This window comes from Sciurus carolinensis, chromosome 11 (genome assembly GCF_902686445.1).
Source record: "Sciurus carolinensis chromosome 11, mSciCar1.2, whole genome shotgun sequence".
NCBI classification, from domain to species: domain Eukaryota; kingdom Metazoa; phylum Chordata; class Mammalia; order Rodentia; family Sciuridae; genus Sciurus; species Sciurus carolinensis.
In genome coordinates, this window is record NC_062223.1 from 7,550,640 (window position 1) to 7,569,346 (window position 18,707).

An 18,707-nucleotide genomic window follows, 5' to 3' on the forward strand; every position below is an offset into this window, starting at 1 on the left:
CCACAGCACAGCTCCAGGAGGGGCCTCAGCCCCAAAGACCAAGGCAGTGTCGGGCACATGCCCAGGACTGCAAGGGGCACCAGGACAGACAGGAAGCCGGCGTGTGGACTCAGTCACCTCGGTCTCGGGGCCCCGCGCTCTGGGGCCACACGGTGCCCCTGGGCTCCTTTCCAGTAAGCCGTCCTCAGATCCTGTCCCCACACAAGCTGTCCTGCAGCAGGTGAGGCCGAGCCCACCCCCGTTCAGGCCCCAGCCCTCTCCCCCGTGAAGGGACTCCAGGAACCAGCAGCAACCCACTGAGCTGGCGCCCCAAATGAGAGACTCGTGGGTCACCCTGGATCCAGAGTGAGTGGAGAGGTGACATGGCCGGCCACGCATGCTTACTTCCCCCCACCCCAACCCAAGTAGGGCCACCACTGGCTTACGAGCCATCGTGCTAAGGGTTTAACAGTGCCCCTCCCCACAGGAAGGAAGCCGCATGCAGGGACAGCGTCTGGCCAGGCGTTCTTGTGTAGTGCACAACCTGAACAGCTTTACCCAGCAAGCAGCCTGCTCCCGACAAGCAGAACGAGAGGCGAGTGAAAGGAAGGACCACCACCTCACCCTTTGCAAGAATTATCAATGGAAATCACTGGCATTCTGATCCACAGAAAAGCCCAATCAGCCAGTCGCACTGGAACAATAATAATAATAACACACTCGACAGTCCCTGTGTGTGAAAGCCACCAGCACCCGTCAAGGCCCGAGGTCAGCCAGGGGACCTGCTCAGGCCCGCAGCTCTGCTCCCTGACGGCCTCCACAGCGAAGTCACCTGCAGGCGGCACGTTGCAGGGGAGGCCGCTGCTCCTCGCCTCCAGACTCAAGGCGCCGGAGTCACCCGTTATTAGAAAAGCAAGTCTCCCGGGGCAGCTCAGGAGCCGGTGGCAGGGCGCAGGCGCCGCCCACGCTAGAGACCGGGCACTGCAGCAGCTGATGGGCAGCTCGCGAGGGACCGGAGGCCTGGTGCCCCTGCGCCGTCCCCGCTAAGTGGTCCCTCAGGAGCCTGGACTCTTCCTGCTCAGTCGCGCTGCCATCTCTTCCCCGGCCAGACGCTCTCCTGCCACTGGCCGCGGGCCACCTGGACGTCACCTGCAGAGCTGCACGTGTGGGTGGTGGCGCAGCCTTTCCATCAGCTCCTCCTCCTTGGGCTCCTCCAGGATTTCCCTGCAGAGGCAGAGGACCGCGGGGGCCGCAGTCAGACCAGGCCCACTGGGGCGAGAGCCACCGCCTGGGGGAGGCCAAGTGGGCCTGGAGGAGGGTCCCCAAACCAGGCGGGCAAAGGGGCACCTGAGCCTGGGACCCCGAGGGCAGACCCAGCCTCGGCTCACAGTCACTGGTCGCGAGGACACTGCGGGGCTCGGTGGTGGGCTCTGGCCCCCGGGCTCATGCCCTCGGGTCCGTCCCCAGCACCACAAAGCTAAGGACCAACGGAAGCCCAGACCCCCAGCACAGGCGGGCAGCGCCCACGGAGGGCAATGAGGCCCCACCCAGCAGGCCACCTCCAGGTGGCTGGCCCCTGCTCCGGACCAGAACAGAACAGTATCCCCGTGGCCACAGGAAGGAGGAGGTTCCCTCAGGTCCTCTTTACACCACACAGGACCATGTGGAGGCTAGGACGCTGAAAGGTGGTCCCGAGAGCAGGGCAGAGTCCCCACCTCACTCCTGGCCCTGGCTCTGAGCTTCTGTGACCTGCCCGGCGGTGGCACAGGAGAGGGACACGGTGGCAGGGAAGACCCATCAAAGGTCTGCAGCTGCTGCCCACACCCTCCCTCTGGCCTTCAGCTTCGCCCCACGCACACACCTGAACATGAGCTCTGCAGACACGTGGGTCCCAGAGAGGGGCTGCTCATGACTGCGGGGGTCCCACCTGTGAAGGAAGTTCTGGAAAGCAAGAGGGAGGGAGGACGGCCAGTGAGCTGGGCCTGCATGAAGCCAGCCCTGCTGGTCCCCTGTGGGGTGGGCATCTCACCCTGGACGCCCGGACACAGGGACAGCAAGACATCCCCTCCTGCTACGGCAGAGGGCTGGCGCCCCTCCTTCAGCCCCACTCCAGGGACTGAGAATCACCACAGGCCAGTGTCAGGAGTGTCCCAAGAGGCCCAGCAGCCAGGGCAAGCGGCGCTGAGCGTGAGGAGAGGGTCACTCACCTGCACCCAGGCAGGCCCCACCCAGCTTCCCACCAGTGATGACATGTCAGAAATCAAGCCAAGCCTGGGCGGGGACCCCTGGTACCTCCAAAAGCAGAGCCAGAAAGAGGTTGACCCAGATGACAGAGGACACCAGCCACCACGACACAAAATAGATCTGTGACAACCTGTGGAGGATGGGCCGCCGCCCGTGGTGAGCAGAGCGAGGCGGCCCAGAGACAACCCCGCCACGCGCTGTCAGGGTGCTCGTCCCCACTGGGGACACCCCGCCTGCCACACGCTCACACCTGAGGTCAGCCAGCCAGCGCACCTGGGCTTCCAGGCCAGGCCCTCGCTGGGCTGGGCTGGGCTCTCCTGCCACCTGGCCAGGCCCCCTCCCAGGGGCCCCCTCCAACAGCAGGCCCCAGCCTCCCACACCAGCCTCCCAGGAGACTAAAGCAACACCTGGGCCATCACCCAGGAGCAGTGCAGACGTGCCGGGAGGTCGGCCAGGATGCAATGGCCAGGCCCGTCAGGCCAGGCCCCGGCACCTAGAGCACAGAGCTGGTCGGGCAGGCGCTGCGGGTGGGCTCACCGGCCTGCGTAGCGCCGGTACGCATCCAGGAACACCTGCCAGTTGTTCACCACCATCACGTTCCACAGGGTGATCAGGGCGGCCTACGGGGCACAGAGCAGGGTCCAGGAGGGTCCTGGCAGGGCGGGCAGGGGGCAGGGCGGGGCAGGCGGCAGGACTCACTGCAAAGTCATCGAAGTTGTTGGCCCAGTACTCCAGCTGCTCGAAGCTGCCACAGTGCACTGAGCCATTGGTGAGGGCCAGGCTGGGGGACAAGACCCTGGGTCAGGGGCAGGGTCCAGGTGAGCAGTGGCCAGCACTACCCCAACCGCAGACTGGCCAGGATGTCGCTCAGGCCCCTGGGAAACAGGGCATATGCCTTCCACCCAGCAGGGCCGTGACACAGCGTGCTCCCCTGGGCTCCGGGGCCACAGTGGGGCCGGTGCGGCCATCCCACCCACTTCTGCAGCCTGGACCCAGAGAGGAGTGCGGTTCTCAGGAGCCCCCAGGCAGGGCACCCAGGGGAGGCACAAAGGGAGTGGGGACCCCTCACCTGCTATTTCCAGGGGCCACAATGGCGCCTCGGAACAAGTTGATCCCTAAGATGGCAAACACGTAGTACACCACCTAGGAGCCCGGTCAGCCCGTCAGCCCACCATGGCCCAGAGCCAGCCAGGGACTGAGAGGCCAGGGCCTTCTACCCTGGGCACAGGCTCCCAGCCTGGCTGCTGCCCCCAACCATGGGCACCGCTGCTTCAGAACAGTTGGCCTCCAGAGACCAGGGTGACCGCAGGTGCCAGTGGGGCTGGGCAGGTGTGTCCATGCTCCCCCGGGGACCTGGGTGCTCCTCCCAGGTACCCAGCTACCAACCAACCAAAGAGGGCTCAAGGGCCCCAGCTGGCCATGGGCCCCTCCTCCCAAGCTCAGCCAGCAGGCAAGCCACCCAGCCCCCAGGGACAAGGTGGCCCTGGAGGGACTGGGACACACTGCAGCTCCCGTCTGGCACCCCACCAGCCCCTGGGAAAGGACTGCTGACCCTGCCCACCCATGACAGCCCGGGGCTTCCTCCAAGGAGACCTCTGGCTTCCCACCAGCCCCGCACCTCGGCCTCAGCCTGCAGCTGCCCCAACCTGCTGCCCCAGGGCCAGCCCACCCAAGCCCACTGCCCAGGGTCCTGGTCCCCCTGCCACCAGCACCCGCAGGGCTCACCACCAGGATGCCACCAAATGCCCGCAAGTTCCGAATGAGGACCAGGATGGTGCTGGCCGCCACGGCCACCAGCTGCAGGAAGGAAGAGACCACAGCCCTCACCCTCCGCTCCCGAGGGACACCAGCAGCCACCACCTGGCCCTGAAAGGAGGCAGGATGGATGCCAAGCCCAAGCCACACCCCAACATGCACCCAGCAGGCACCCACACACAGCTGGACAGTCCTGGACACACACCCTGCAGCTGCTACACACACCAGGACACAACTGGACACAGACCCACACCCACAGCTGCCCACACACACCAGGACACACCTGGGAACAGACCCACAGCTGCCCACACACACCAGAACACACCTGGACACAGCCCACAACTGCCCACACACACACACCAGGACACACCTGGACACAGACCCACAGCTACCCACACACACCAGGACACACCTGGACACAGCCCACAACTGCCCACACACACCAGGACACACCTGGACACAGCCCACAGCTGCCCACACACACACACCAGGACACACCTGGACACAGACCCACAGCTGCCCACACACACACACCAGGACACACCTGGACACAGACCCACAGCTGCCCACACACACACCAGGACACACCTGGACACAGCCCACAACTGCCCCCACACACACACCAGGACACACCTGGACACAGCCCCACAGCTACCCACACACACCAGGACACACCTGGACACAGCCCACAGCTGCCCACACACACCAGGACACACCTGGACACAGACCCACAGCTGCCCACACACACACACCAGGACACACCTGGGCACAGCCCACAGCTGCCCACACACACCAGGACACACCTGGACACAACCACAACTGCCCACACACACCAGGACACACCTGGACACAGCCCACAGCTGCCCACACACACATACCAGTACACACCTGGACACAGACCCACAGCTGCCCACACACACCAGGACACACCTGGACACAGCCCACAGCTGCCCACACACACCAGGACACACCTGGACACAGCCCACAGCTGCCCACACACACACACCAGGACACACCTGGACACAGCCCACAGCTGCCCACACACACCAGGACACACCTGGACACAGACCCACAGCTGCCCACACACACGCACCAGGACACACCTGGACACAGACCCACAGCTGCCCACTCACACACACCAGGACACACCTGGACACAGACCCACAGCTGCCCACACACACCAGGACACACCTGGACACAGACCCACAGCTGCCCACACACACCAGGACACACCTGGACACAGCCCACAGCTGCCCACACACACACACCAGGACACACCTGGACACAGACCCACAGCTACCCACACACACCAGGACACACCTGGACACAGCCCACAGCTGCCCACACACACACACCAGGACACACCTGGACACAGACCCACAGCTACCCACACACACCAGGACACACCTGGACACAGCCCACAGCTGCCCACACACACACACCAGGACACACCTGGACACAGCCCACAGCTACCCACACACACCAGGACACACCTGGACACAGTCCACAACTGCCCACACACACCAGGACACACCTGGACACAGCCCACAGCTGCCCACACACACATACCAGTACACACCTGGACACAGACCCACAGCTGCCCACACACACCAGGACACACCTGGACACAGACCCACAGCTGCCCACACACACCAGGACATACCTGGACACAGCCCACAGCTGCCCACACACACACACCAGGACACACCTGGACACAGCCCACAGCTGCCCACACACACACACCAGGACACACCTGGACACAGCCCCACAGCTGCCCACACACACCAGGACACACCTGGACACAGCCCACAGCTGCCCACACACACACACCAGGACACACCTGGACACAGCCCACAGCTGCCCACACACACCAGGACACACCTGGACACAGACCCACAGCTGCCCACACACACGCACCAGGACACACCTGGACACAGACCCACAGCTGCCCACACACACCAGGACACACCTGGACACAGACCCATAGCTGCCCACACACACCAGGACACACCTGGACACAGCCCACAGCTGCCCACACACACACACCAGGACACACCTGGACACAGACCCACAGCTACCCACACGCACCAGGACACACCTGGACACAGCCCACAGCTGCCCACACACACCAGGACACACCTGGACACAGACCCACAGCTGCCCACACACACACACCAGGACACACCTGGACACAGCCCACAGCTGCCCACTCACACACACCAGGACACACCTGGACACAGACCCACAGCTGCCCACACACACGCACCAGGACACACCTGGACACAGACCCACAGCTACCCACACACACCAGGACACACCTGGACACAGCCCACAGCTGCCCACACACACACACCAGGACACACCTGGACACAGCCCCACAGCTACCCACACACACCAGGACACACCTGGACACAGACCCACAGCTGCCCACTCACACACACCAGGACACACCTGGACACAGACCCACAGCTGCCCACTCACACACACCAGGACACACCTGGACACAGACCCACAGCTGCCCACACACACCAGGACACACCTGGACACAGACCCATAGCTGCCCACACACACCAGGACACACCTGGACACAGCCCACAGCTGCCCACACACACACACCAGGACACACCTGGACACAGACCCACAGCTACCCACACACACCAGGACACACCTGGACACAGCCCACAGCTGCCCACACACACCACGACACACCTGGACACAGCCCACAGCTGCCCACACACACATACCAGTACACACCTGGACACAGACCCACAGCTGCCCACACACACACACCAGGACACACCTGGACACAGACCCACAGCTGCCCACACACACCAGGACACACCTGGACACATACCCACAGCTGGCCACACACACACACACCAGGACACACCTGGACACAGACCCACAGCTGCCCACACACACCAGGACACACCTGGACACAGCCCACAGCTGCCCAACACCAGGACACACCTGGACACAGCCCACAGCTGCCCACACACACATACCAGGACACACCTGGACACAGACCCACAGCTGCCCACACACACCAGGACACACCTGGACACAGCCCACAGCTGCCCAACACCAGGACACACCTGGACACAGCCCACAGCTGCCCACACACACACACCAGGACACACCTGGACACAGACCCACAGCTGCCCACACACCTGCACACACCTCAAGTCTTACACCACTTCACATGCCCTCATACCAAGTCCACCTGTGCACACATGCCTGCGTACACTCGCACACACACACGCACACTCCCCACACTGCCAGCTTCCCCAGTGTGCCTATTCCTTTCCCCCCTCGGCAGAGCCCCCTCCAGGCCCCGGGCCAGGACGGTGCCAACGAAACGGCCCTGGGGGCGCCAGGCCTGCCCCGTGTGGGGAGCCCGTGCAGGCGGCTCCTCGGCGCTCCAGTCCAGCAAGGCCTGCCGACCAGCACCACCCCTTGGACGGGACGCCTGCAGGCGGGACCCATGAGTGAGTGCACAAGTCCACGTGGACCCACACACACAGGGGCCTGCACATTGCTCGTGCGACGTGGCTGTGCAGAGCTACAACGTACCCACGTGTGGTGCGCACACTGGATGTGGCCACGTGCATGCAAGTGGTGAGCGCATGGCTGCACGTGTGGTCACGTGGACACGTGTCTGCATGTGCCTCTGTGGCTGTGTGCGTGCATACGACCATGGCTCCTGTGGTTGCACGTGTAAGTGCCCTGCGGTTGCACGTGGCCACATGTGCACAAGAGTGATCCCCGTGGGCATGTGTGTGCACGTGTGTGCCACATGTAGACAGTTCCAGCACAGCAGCCCCACCTGCACCCCGCCCCCCGCCACCTTCCCACGGGAAACGCCACCTGGCTCAGGTAGGCACAGGGGACAGGAGCACACACAGGAGACACTCGTCCGAGGAGGAGGACCTGGAGGCCTGGAAGGGGGTCTCACGTCCTCAGTCTCACCTCTTCCACAAATGCTCTGCCTCCACTCCAGGGCCCACCCGAACCCACTGACCACGGGCCTCCATAGCACGCGGCTCCTGAGGGCACCCTAGAGAAGAGGCCCGGCAATGCCGCGAGCCACCCCTGCCCTGGCCCTCGCTGCCGCAGCCTCTCCAGCATGCAGTGCACCTGGGGCGGCCAGGGCACACCCACCCTAACCTCGCTGGCCCTCTCCTCCTGACACGTAATCACCGCCCCCAGATGCAGGCGGTGAGGTGTGCCCGGGGGGCCTGGGTGGTGGGGTCGGTCTCCCCAGAGCCACGCACACCGGGAGGGCGAGAGGTCAGCACACGCACCTTCATGCTGGGGATGATGCGCAGGAACCGGAGTACGATGAGCATGTTCACCAGCCGCGTCATGTCCCACATCGACAGCAGGCCCCGCGCCTCTGGCTTCCTGCGGAGGCGCACAGGAGAGTGGAGGCCAGAGACCAAGGGCCGGGGGGAGGAGCAGTCTGGTGCAGCCCGCAGAGGCACACGGGGCCAGGGAGGTCACAGCAGGCCCTCCAGAGAAGGCCCTGCAGGCAGACGTCACGGACGCACCTCCCGACACCACGGGGCAGGAGACCCCGTCACAAGGCCACGCAGTCCTGGACTTGAGCGCTCAGGTCCCCGCAAAACAGAGGTCTTTCCTCTGAGCCCATCCCCAGACCCCCACCTCCAACCCTGTCCCCAACCCGTTCCTGGGCCCCTGACCTCTGCCTCTCTTCCTGTGCCCTCGCCCAGGCCCCATCTCCTGCCCCGCCCACGGCTGGCACCGTGCGGGTCTCTGTGTGCTCCTTCTATGCACTTCAACCCAACCTCGCCCGCAACACCCACCCGCAGCCCAGGCAGGACCACGCCAGTGCACGCTGGACACAAGGACGCCTGCCCCGGGGCGCCAGGCAGCACGGCCTCTCGCCACCCAGGTTGGCCGAGGGCTCCTGTGGCACCCAGGCTGCCAGTGCTGCACGTCTCTGGACGCACACCTGCATCATGCCCACCTGTCCCGGCCTGTGCTGTGCTCTGGGCCAGTCAGAGCACCAACCAGTCACTGTCGGGTCCGGGGGTGGGGCACCAAACCCGCAGAAGCTCTGGCACAGGCCAGGACCCACAGCCCTACCACACCAACCTGGGGTCCCTGCCCAGGTGTCCCTCTGCCTGGCCAGAACCAGGGCCAGCCCCGCCACTGTATGGGGACGAACTGCGGGAGGGGACAACCTAAGGTCCCAAGTTGGACAGGAGCTCCCACCAGGACCTTCCCAGAGCAGGGGGCCCAGGCAATCCCAGCCCTCACCAGCGCCCACACCCGAGCCAGGAGGGTTCTGCTTCTGGCCCCAGCACCTTGGGGCCACGGGCCCGTGGCAATGCTGAGAGAAGGAACCCCTGCTGCTCAGGAGGGCACCTCAAGGGGGCCACCGCCCATCAGCTGGGCACTTGCTACAGGCGGACACTCAAAGCAAGGAAGAGGCCCCTCACCTTCCCTGTCGGGCGGGCCCAGCGCAGCCCAACCACGCCCTGCCCCAGCGTGCAGAGCACGTGCCACTGCCAGGGCCACCCCGGGCCAGGGTGGGACTGCCTATGTGCCCACCCCCCGGGTTCTCCTCAGTCACATACCAGCCTCGGTGTGGGAACTGGTACACAGCCAGCGTGGCGACCTCCAAAACCTCAATCACAAAAGAAGAGAAAGCCTCGTGGCGCAACGGCAAACACAGCCTCCAAGGACCCGCGGCTGGCGCCCAGCGTGCTCTCCCCAGCAGAGCTCAGCTCCGCCCATGTCCCCACAGGTTGGTTCCAGATGACAGCAATTGTGTCGCTCTGGCCTCAGGAATCAAGGCCAGACCAAGAGGCCCCAGGCTCTCTTGGAGCACAGTCCAGGGTCCCTGCTGTGACCCACACTCACATGTGGAGCGTGGACGCCAGCCCGCCCACCCTGCATCTGAGGAAAGGACGTGGCCACTCCCAAGGACACCAGGGTGCCTGGCACACCACCTGAATGAGGGCAGAGGTTGTGCTGGCCTAGGGGACAGCCCACTCCTGCGTCACCTGGACACCACAGGAACGCCACCTCCTGCGCCCGCCAGCACCCGCCAAGCAGCTCACGCGGCTGGGCCAGCGCCCGTCCCATGAGGCAGAGCCCAGCTCCCAAGGCACTCTGGTCCTCAGGGACGCCGAGCCGAGTCCACACTGCCCCAGAGGCCAGCAGGGCCACGGCCCACATACCAGCAGGGCTGAGGTGAGGAAGCCGTCGAACAGGTTGCTGGGGTAGGACAGGTAGCCCCGCAGGCCCAGCGCGAAGACCTTGAGCAGCAACTCCAGCAGGTAGTACAGGACGAAGGCGCAGTTGAGGATCTGCGGGGACGGGCGGTCAGCTCGCAGCCCTGCCGGCCCGCCGCCTCGCAGCCCGCGGCTTCCAGGGCCCGCCCCTCACGCCACAGCAACCCAGCACCCCCGTGGTCTGCGCCCCACCCAGGCCGCCCGCTGACGGGGCCCCGAGTCTCCTGGCTCATAGGCGTCCCCAGCCCCTGGGCGAGGGTTTGGCGGGGGCCCCTCATTAAAGGTGGTCTCGGCCAGTAAAGAAGAGGAGCCCCGGGCCTTCCCACATGGAGGTGACCACTGAGGAGGAAGCGACACCCTGACACTACGGGAGGCGCCAGCATGGAGGGGTCGAGCCACGGGCTCCGCAGAGCTCCAGAGAGGCCTGATGGGTGCCCGGTGGGTCCACCTGTGGCCCCCTGACAAGCACGCTGCCTCCAGTGGGGAGGACCAGGAAGGGCAAGATGCAAGTGCCAGGTGTGGCCAGAGGGGAGGCAGCCGGCACCGCGAGGCCCCGGGTCCCACCCAGCACAGCCAAGAAAGGAAAAAGCCAGGAAGACAACCCAGGTCCACTGTGTCGCGCTGGCCTCCTCAGGAGGGAGACAAGCCAGCACGGCACCGTGCTACCCGTGGGGGCTAGGGCCTCCCGACACCAGCCAGGGGAAAGGCCCACGATAAGGAAGCAAACGTGGTCTTCTTCCCACAGGAAGTGGAGGTCTGGGGAGCCCCCTCCCCACGTCTGATGCCGTGACACGTTCCACTCCGCACGTTCCACCCCACATCTCGTACGCACGACACAAAGTCACTTCAATTTGGTGGATCAAGCCTTACTCTTACATCTCCAGGGAGCATCAAGGCTTTCCTGGACTCAGTGTCCCCCACCACCAATGCCAGCAAACCTGCAGACTCCTCCACCCTCCCTAAGCAGGCGGGAAACAGCTGGGGTGCCCGGCAGCGCTACCTACTGTCCGGGGAGAACTTTAGCTCCCTGAGGAACTTACCACCGTGTGCAACACAAGGCCTGGGGCCAACAGCCCAGCCTCGAGAGCCGGATGGCCAGGAAGACCACTCGCTCACCCCAGCCTCTCGTGGCCCTCCCACCCAGGGAGCCACGCTGCGCTCTGCACTGGGCAGTCCTGCCTCGCTTCTCCTCAACAGAGCTACGGCCTGCCAGGCCGGGGACCCGGAGCTTACCTCCAGGACAAAGTCATCCCGGTCCCTGGGCTCCACGTCTTCATCCAGCACCAGGAACACCTGCGAAGCCAGAGCAGAGGGCAGCTCACTCTGCCAGCAGGACACAGGACGGGCGGCACAGACAGGGGAAGGGGGACTTAAAGACGCCTCCCACGCCAGGGAGCGAGCCCACACTCACGCAAATGGACACAAGATTTCCCAGGGCGATCAAGTTCCCCAGGTAGTCGAAGTAGTGGTGGCCGACAAGGAACTGGGCACTCTGCAGAAACGGGGATGGATACCAGGGCCTCGGCGGGTGCTGGGGAGGGAACTCAGGCTCAGGGCCGCAGCAGCAAGCCCGCCCGCTCCCAGGCTGGCCTGCCCCTGCCTCCCCTCCCGGGCCTGGCAGCCGAGGAAGCGGTCCCAAACAGCAGTGGGCACAAGCAGGCCCAGCCTGGACCCCAGGGAGCCAAGACCCACGTCTCAGGCACCCCAGCAAACCACACGGGGGCGCCACACGGCCGCTCAAAACGTGTGCAGGGTTAACAGACGGAGCAAAGCCAGGCAGAGCAGGAGTGCCAGCAGCAGAAGCCAGCCTGGCACCCTCGAGACAGCACTGCCGAGCGCGTGCCCTCGCTGAAACACGCACCAGCACACAGGGATGGGGAGACGGCAGGGCGGTGGCCGCCGCGGAACGGAGAGCCGGCAGCACAGGGGAAGGAAGGTGCCTGTGCGCCCCTGGAGCCGCCAGCCACACGGGCACCTCCGTTTCAGTCCAATGACGCTAAACAGCATTTCTGAGGCAAAGCCACATGGCGAGTGCCAGATGGCTCCGCGAGGAGAGGCCACCGTTGCAGGTGGGCAGAGCGCGCAGTTGAACCCAAGACATTCCATGCAAAATGGAAAGACCCAGGAGACACCGCGACAAGAGCAGCGAGCAGCACCGAGGAAGTGCGGCCCTCTGCGTGCAGGGCACAGCCCGGTGCTGCCGAGGCCGTCCAGGGCCGCAGTGCAGGAGCAGAGCTCCTGGGGTGGGCCTGGGCGTTCACATCCCCCTGGCTCCCAGGGCACCCTTCACCCCCGCCCCATGGCGATGGGCCAGTCCCCAACGGCCACCCTGGCCACCAGCAAGTAGGAGGGGGGACTCTCAGCAGAGGACACTGGAAGTGGTGGAGGGTGGGCTCAGGCGCCTGAGGTGGGGCAGGGGTGACATGAGGACATCCAAGGTCCTACAGCCACACAGTGCTCCAGGTGACCCAGAGCTGCAGCCTGACCTGGCAACGTGGAGGCCAGTGCCCAGGGCCACTTGAGGCCCTGCCACACCAGGGACAGCTGCCTCCTGCATGCCCCGCTGAGAGCAGAGGCACAATCTAGAGGAGGGCCCCTGCCAGGTTCACGCTTCCTGGGCACTCCCCTCGGCCAGCAGGGCTTCCTCCTCCCTCCCACACCACCGCGACAGTGCCCGTGCCTGACCACGCACGCGGACGCCCAGATCGAGGCAGGACTCGGCACGCCCACCACGACACCGGGCTACGGAGAGCGCTCCTGTGCTGCCTGTGACAGGCAACGGCAAACCACGTGACTGGCCGGCTGGTCTCCAGGCAGCAAGGGGGCCTGTCCACCTCTTCTACAACAAGGGCCGCCACACGTTTAACCGAGGACTCCCGTTAAGAAAGGCTTCTCTGGAGACTGGCAGGGGTGTCTTGTCTGCAGCGCATCAGTGTGAACGGACCGGCAATCGGGGCAAGGCCAGGATGATGGACAGATGGCCGTGTGAGTTCCCGTGACTCTGGAGGGAACACCCAAAACCACAGCCTGCCTATCATGGTGGGGAACACCTATGAGCCCTCTGGGGGCTGAAGAAGATGACCTCAAGTTCAAGGCCAGCCTGTGCAACTGAAGAAGGCCCTGTCTCAAAAGAGAATTTTAAAAGCTGGGACGTAACTCAGTGGTAGAGCACTGGCCAGCACACCCGAGGCCCTGGGCTCCATCCCCGGCATCGGGGAGGAAACAAGGCATCCTGCCCCATGGGTCAGCAGCCTGCACGCTCCTGCACTTCAAACGTGACACGGTCCCCACACTCGGCACTGCGGAGGGAGAGGTGGCATCCAGCCACGGCGAGGATGCACAGCTCCCAGAAGCTCTGCACCCCAACTCCCAGCACCATGGGAAGAGATAGCACCCACAGGCTGCAGAGCAGACTGGCAGGCTGGGAAGGACAAGGCCAGAGCAGGGTCTGGTCTGGCCTGGGCCCTCGTGGACCTGAGCCCGCTGCCCCGGGTCTCAACTTCCAGAGCCCCTCCATCTTCCCTGCCTCAGGGAGGCAGCACCACCTCATGGACACCCTCGGATCCTGACACTGGGGGAGGCGGGAGATCTGACCATGCCCACAGGTCTGCAGATGGCTGCCAGGGAGAGCCAGATGCCGGGGGGCAGCACCGTGAGACCTGGGGAACCAGAACCCCGGACAGCGACCAGGGGCTGTCCCCCGCACGTCTAGCCCTGGTGCTGCTGAGGGGAGCCACCACCAGGGCCAGAACCATCGGGAGCAGGTCTCCCAGGTTCCCGGTCCCCAGGCCCATGCCCTCTGCACCAACAGCTTGCACTCAGCCCCTCCAGCAACTCCAGTGACACCCCAGTGCCACCTTGTCCCGAGCAGGGCTGTGGAGCTTGAACGCACATGGCGGCCCCTAATTACTGTACCACTGGCACTGCCAGGCCCCACGAGGAACGCCCCAAAGGATGTCAGGACAAGCGTGTGCCACCCTGCTCAGGCTGAGGGTGGCCTGGAGACTCCTGAAGAGAGCTTGTCCTCAAGAAAACCCACGACAGGGCTGAGGCCACAGGCCAGCTGGATCAGGCAGCTGACAGTCACAGGCGAGACACAGCCCTGATGGTGACTTAGAAGCCGAGGCTGCCTGACGCAGCACACACGAACACAGGAGCCCACCCAGCAGGAGGACTCTGCCCCCCATCTGTCCCCACTCCAGTTCCTGCAGGGTCCCAGGTCGAGCAGCAGACATGGCGGCCCCTCCACTGCCCTTCTGCTGCCCGGGACACCTCTGCTCCTTCCCAGCACCACTGCCCACCAGAACCTGCCATAGGACTGTTGCACTGTGCTGAACTGGAGGCCGAGGGCCCTGGTGGCTCTGCACACCCGGCCAGGCTGAGAGACGAAGGCCATGGGAGCACAGTGCCCAGCTCCCAGGGACAGGCAGGGGGAGCAGCTTTCCAAGCGCACACGGAAGCCCAAGAGGCAGTTCCTCAGGCAAGCATGGCCCAGGCCAGCTCCCATGCTGGTGAATTTCTTGAGGTCAGAAAGTCTCCCAGGGGGCCAGGGCTATGGCTCAGTGGTAGAGCACTTGCCTAGCATATGTGAGGCACTGGGTTCGACTCTCAGCACCACATAAAAAGAAATAAAACAACGGTCCATCAACAACTGAAATATATATTTTAAAAAAACTCTCCCCAGTTTGCAAAAGCCAGATGACCTGCACCCACTCCCCACCAGGGGCAAGACCCTCAGCAGGCCAGTCCTGGCACTGGGCCTTAGAACCCCAGGTGCTCAACAGAAGCAAGTGGAGAGCCCCTGCTCAGTCTGTGGCCCTGAGTGGGGCAGGAGGCACAGGCTGGCCCAGTTACCTCTATGATCACACCTCTGTCAACCTCTCTGAAGACCTTCTGGAACTCGTCGGCTGACAGCAGCGTTTCGTCAAAGGAGCGCACCTTCTGCAGAGGCAAGCCGGTCAGCAGGCCTCGAGGGACTGCAGAGCCCCTGGCCCCCAACCCTCGGCCCCAGGGCACTGGCCCAGGAGAGCCCAGAGGCTGGGAGGACATGAAAGCAGCTACCTCCATGATGGCCTGCTTGTGGGAACTGCCCAGCTGCGCTTTCTGAAGCACCTGCAGGAAGTCCTGGGGCATCACCCCAACTCTGCAGGAAGGAAAACCCTGCCCAGTGAACACAGTCAGCTGGCCCCTCGGCAGCCCCACCCGGACTCCACCCACCACCCTGGGCAGAGCCTGGACTGAGCACCTCCTGAGCAGCCCACCCAGCAGGGGCATGATGGCACCGACATCTAAGGTCCCCGGGGGACACGCATCCCCTTCAGGGGGCAGACTCCACTGCCACCAAGCAGCGGGTCCAGGCTCTCTGCCCACATCCATGACATGACAGAGTGGACGCCTGACCCAGGCAGGAGCCCAGAGAGCTGGAGACACGCGTTTTCGTGATTCCAGGTGAACCTGGAGCCTGGGGCCAGGCAGCAGGGAGCTGCTGGGTGACCCTCGGGAGTGCCCCAGCTCCCCTCCCAGGGCAGCAGCCTCCTCCTGGGAGAAAGGGTCCTGGCACGCTCATGCCTGGGGAGCCCCAGCCTACCCTGTCGTGGAGCAGAGGACTTCGTAGGCAGCACGGATCCCCAGCCGCCTCCGGAACAGCGAGGTCTGCAAAGATTTCTGCAAGGAGGACATTCAGTGGCCAACTCATCCACACGTCACTGGTCCCTGCCACCCTCCGAGACAGGGCCGACAGGAGGCCTCGGCAGCCTCCAGGGCGGCCAGCCACCCTCAGCCTCTCTCCCCTTGGGCATCAGAGGATGGCCAGATTCCAGGGGACTGTCTTCAAAGGAAGGAGCCTGGCCAAGGCCCAGAGGAGCTACAGCCTGACTGGCTCATTCCTAGCATGTGGGGTCCCTGGCTCCCCATGTGAGGACTTAGGTAGCTGCCCAGGAGCCCCCGGCTCTGGAAGCTTCCCTCAAAGGTATGTGAGAACACTGGGGAGCCTGGGTGGCCGTGACAACTGCCGCATCCCAGGACGACTCCAGGCAGTGAAGAAGGGTGTAGCCCGGTCGGCTCACAGGAGGCAGGGATCCCTGCCTGCCCCGTGTGGCCCTACGGAGCTCAGGCCAGGCTCTGGCCAGCTGAGGCCACGCCCTGCTTGGTCCGGGACGCTTCCAGGCACTGCACGGCAGCGCGGCACGCCTCACCATGAGGTAGCCCCGGAACTGGTTGTAGATGATGGCCGTCAGCAGATTCATCAGGAACAAGCTCCCTGCAGGGAAAAGCCTGTGAGGCCGGAGGCGGCAGGGAGCACCCGTGAGGTCAGTGGGGCGTGAAGCGGGCTGAGGACTGCGGCTGAATGCTCCTGGCTCCCAGCAGAAGCACCTCAGGGCCTCGGGCCCCGTCTCCCAGTGGGCACAACCAGGCCCACCTAGCGTGGGTGGGAGGTCGAGGTCACAGGCCACAGTGTGGGACTGCAGGGCAGGGCTGCGGGGCCGGCGCGGGGAGGGCGGCTGTAGGGTTGGGGTCAGGGAACACCTGTGCCTGAGCACTGAGACTGTCACACCCGGAGGAACCCAACACCACGCTCACCTATCAGGGTGAAGACGATGAAGAAGATGGCGTAGGCCCGGTTCTTGGAATACGCAGGCATCATCACTGAGGCAAAGAAGAGACCAGAGAAACTGAAAGCCGCTCGCAGCCCTGCCTGGACCCTCCCAGCTCCGTGTGACTGAGGTCACCCACCTCCTCAGCCCAGGAGGCTGCCGGGAGAGCGCAGGCTCCTGGCCCAAACCCCAGCCTATCACCTTGGGCCCTCCCCGGGGCAGGAGGTTCAATGCCCATGGAGGACGGCCAGCCCTGGGCCAAGCTGAGACGAGCTTCCCTGTGACTACACCCCATACTGTCCAGCTTCCCCACAGGGACTGGCCAGGTCCCAGAGCATAGGGGGGCCAAGCCCAGGGCGGGTGCACAGCTCTCTCTGGGTGGGCACCCCAGGCGGCCCACAGGGAAGGCCTCACTGGCCTGAGCATCCCAGAGCCCAGATGAAAGGCACCAGCCGAGTGGCCAGGCCACAGCCACGTCCAGGAGGACGGAGGCCTCCCTGTCGGGGCACAGCTGCACCTGGGCAGCTGGGGGCCTATAATCACCCAGGCCAGCTAAGACCCCAGGGCCTCTCACACACAAAGACCCCAAGCAGCACACACCTCACACTGGGCCTGGGCGGCGACAGGGAAAGTGGCTGGGCCCCAACAAGGCCGCCAGGGGGGCCCCTGACCACCGCCATTGATCGCCACATAGAGCACACGGCTTACTGTCAGCTTCTCCGAGGAGAAAGGAGACAAGACGCAGGGAACAGGAAAGCAGGAGCCGGAAGGCAAAGGAGCGAGACGGAAAGACAGGCGGCAAGAAGGGCAGAGGGTGAAACCGGAGAAGAGGACAGGACCCAGCGACCCCACCCGCGGATGAAGAGCCTCAGACACGCGTCCAGGCAGCAGGCCCCGCGCCCGGCTGCCCGCCCGCCCTGCCCGCACACACCGTCAGGGTTGTTGGCAGTGGTCAGCAGCACCAACAGAGAAGTGAAGGCCTCCAGGAGGTCCCGGAAGTAGGTCAGCCTCTCCTTCCTCTGCTGTTCATCCTGCCGAGAGCAGAGGAGGCTCTGGGGAGCCACGCAGGCCTCCACCCGACAGTCGGGGCCTCAGGTCGACAGAGTCCAGGACCCAGCAAGCCAGCACCATACACCAGGGCGTCAGCACCCGCAGCCCACATCCCCGCCCTTTCCCAGCAGGCTCTGAGCTCATGGTCAGACAGGACAGAACCCAGGGCCTCCAGGAACAGAGCGGCCTCCGGAGGCTGGCACATACCCACCAACCTCAGCAGCAGCAAGTCTGCCCGGAAACACTGGGAAACCTGGAGCCAGTCTGGCCAAGAACAGCCTGGAGGCAGAGCGACCTCAGGCAGGGCCGGCTGGCCAGCCTGCTCACAGCCTGAGGGCCCTGTGCTGGCCATACAGGAGGAGCAGAGGGGCCCAGGCTGGGCGTGGCCTCCAGCAGGCTATGACGGCAGGGAGGGGCTTTGGAAAGCAGCCTGAGAGCCCTTGCTGTCCCATGGGCTGAGCATCAGGGCCAAGGCCCCCCATGCAGCTGTGGCCTATCACGGCGGTCAGCAAGTCTTCCACACAAGGCTTCCAGCCTGTCCCCCGGGGGTCCCAGCCACGGAGGGCAGCAAGCACATGCAGCACACGCCCCAGGAAGAGGCTACCCTCAAGACCAAGCTGGGGTCCTCCCTGGGGTCACCCTGTGCCTACAAAGCCCTGGACTCCCAGCCAGAGCACAGGAGGCCCCTAGGAGCCTGGCCATGCCAACAGCATGGTGGTGCAGGACTCGGACCCCACACCCATCAAACTTGTCACTTAGGGTGGCTTCAGAGCCAGTTCCCAGCTGCCAGCCAAGAGCCCGCCCTCAAGCAGTCCCAAGAAGC

The 18,707-nt window shown here is 64.7% G+C and overlaps 1 protein-coding gene across 6 annotated transcripts in view; it reads right to left on the minus strand.

Moving 5' to 3' along the window:
• Positions 1 to 578: 578 nt before the first annotated feature.
• Positions 579 to 18,707, minus strand: part of Tpcn2 (two pore segment channel 2) — a 36,892-nt gene continuing 18,763 nt past the window's right edge. The window contains exons 8-25 of one of the 6 annotated variants that reach the window (XM_047519041.1): positions 17,766 to 17,865; positions 16,821 to 16,886; positions 16,436 to 16,500; positions 15,829 to 15,905; positions 15,303 to 15,384; positions 15,096 to 15,182; positions 11,653 to 11,772; positions 11,475 to 11,534; positions 10,188 to 10,316; positions 9,582 to 9,631; positions 8,283 to 8,382; positions 3,949 to 4,020; positions 3,293 to 3,366; positions 2,923 to 3,004; positions 2,761 to 2,843; positions 2,272 to 2,353; positions 1,841 to 1,920; positions 579 to 1,203 (exon numbers count right to left, since the gene is read on the minus strand). In XM_047519041.1, coding sequence (XP_047374997.1) covers positions 1,125 to 1,203; positions 1,841 to 1,920; positions 2,272 to 2,353; positions 2,761 to 2,843; positions 2,923 to 3,004; positions 3,293 to 3,366; positions 3,949 to 4,020; positions 8,283 to 8,382; positions 9,582 to 9,631; positions 10,188 to 10,316; positions 11,475 to 11,534; positions 11,653 to 11,772; positions 15,096 to 15,182; positions 15,303 to 15,384; positions 15,829 to 15,905; positions 16,436 to 16,500; positions 16,821 to 16,886; positions 17,766 to 17,865 — 1,488 coding nt within the window. In that variant the 3' untranslated portion in view covers positions 579 to 1,124. Of the gene's footprint in view, positions 1,204 to 1,840; positions 1,921 to 2,271; positions 2,354 to 2,760; positions 2,844 to 2,922; positions 3,020 to 3,292; positions 3,367 to 3,948; positions 4,021 to 8,282; positions 8,383 to 9,581; positions 9,632 to 10,187; positions 10,317 to 11,474; positions 11,535 to 11,652; positions 11,773 to 15,095; positions 15,183 to 15,302; positions 15,385 to 15,828; positions 15,906 to 16,435; positions 16,501 to 16,820; positions 16,887 to 17,765; positions 17,866 to 18,707 lie in introns of those variants that run through there. The other 5 variants (XM_047519040.1, XM_047519042.1, XR_007104059.1 and 2 more) reach the window with 5 other exon arrangements.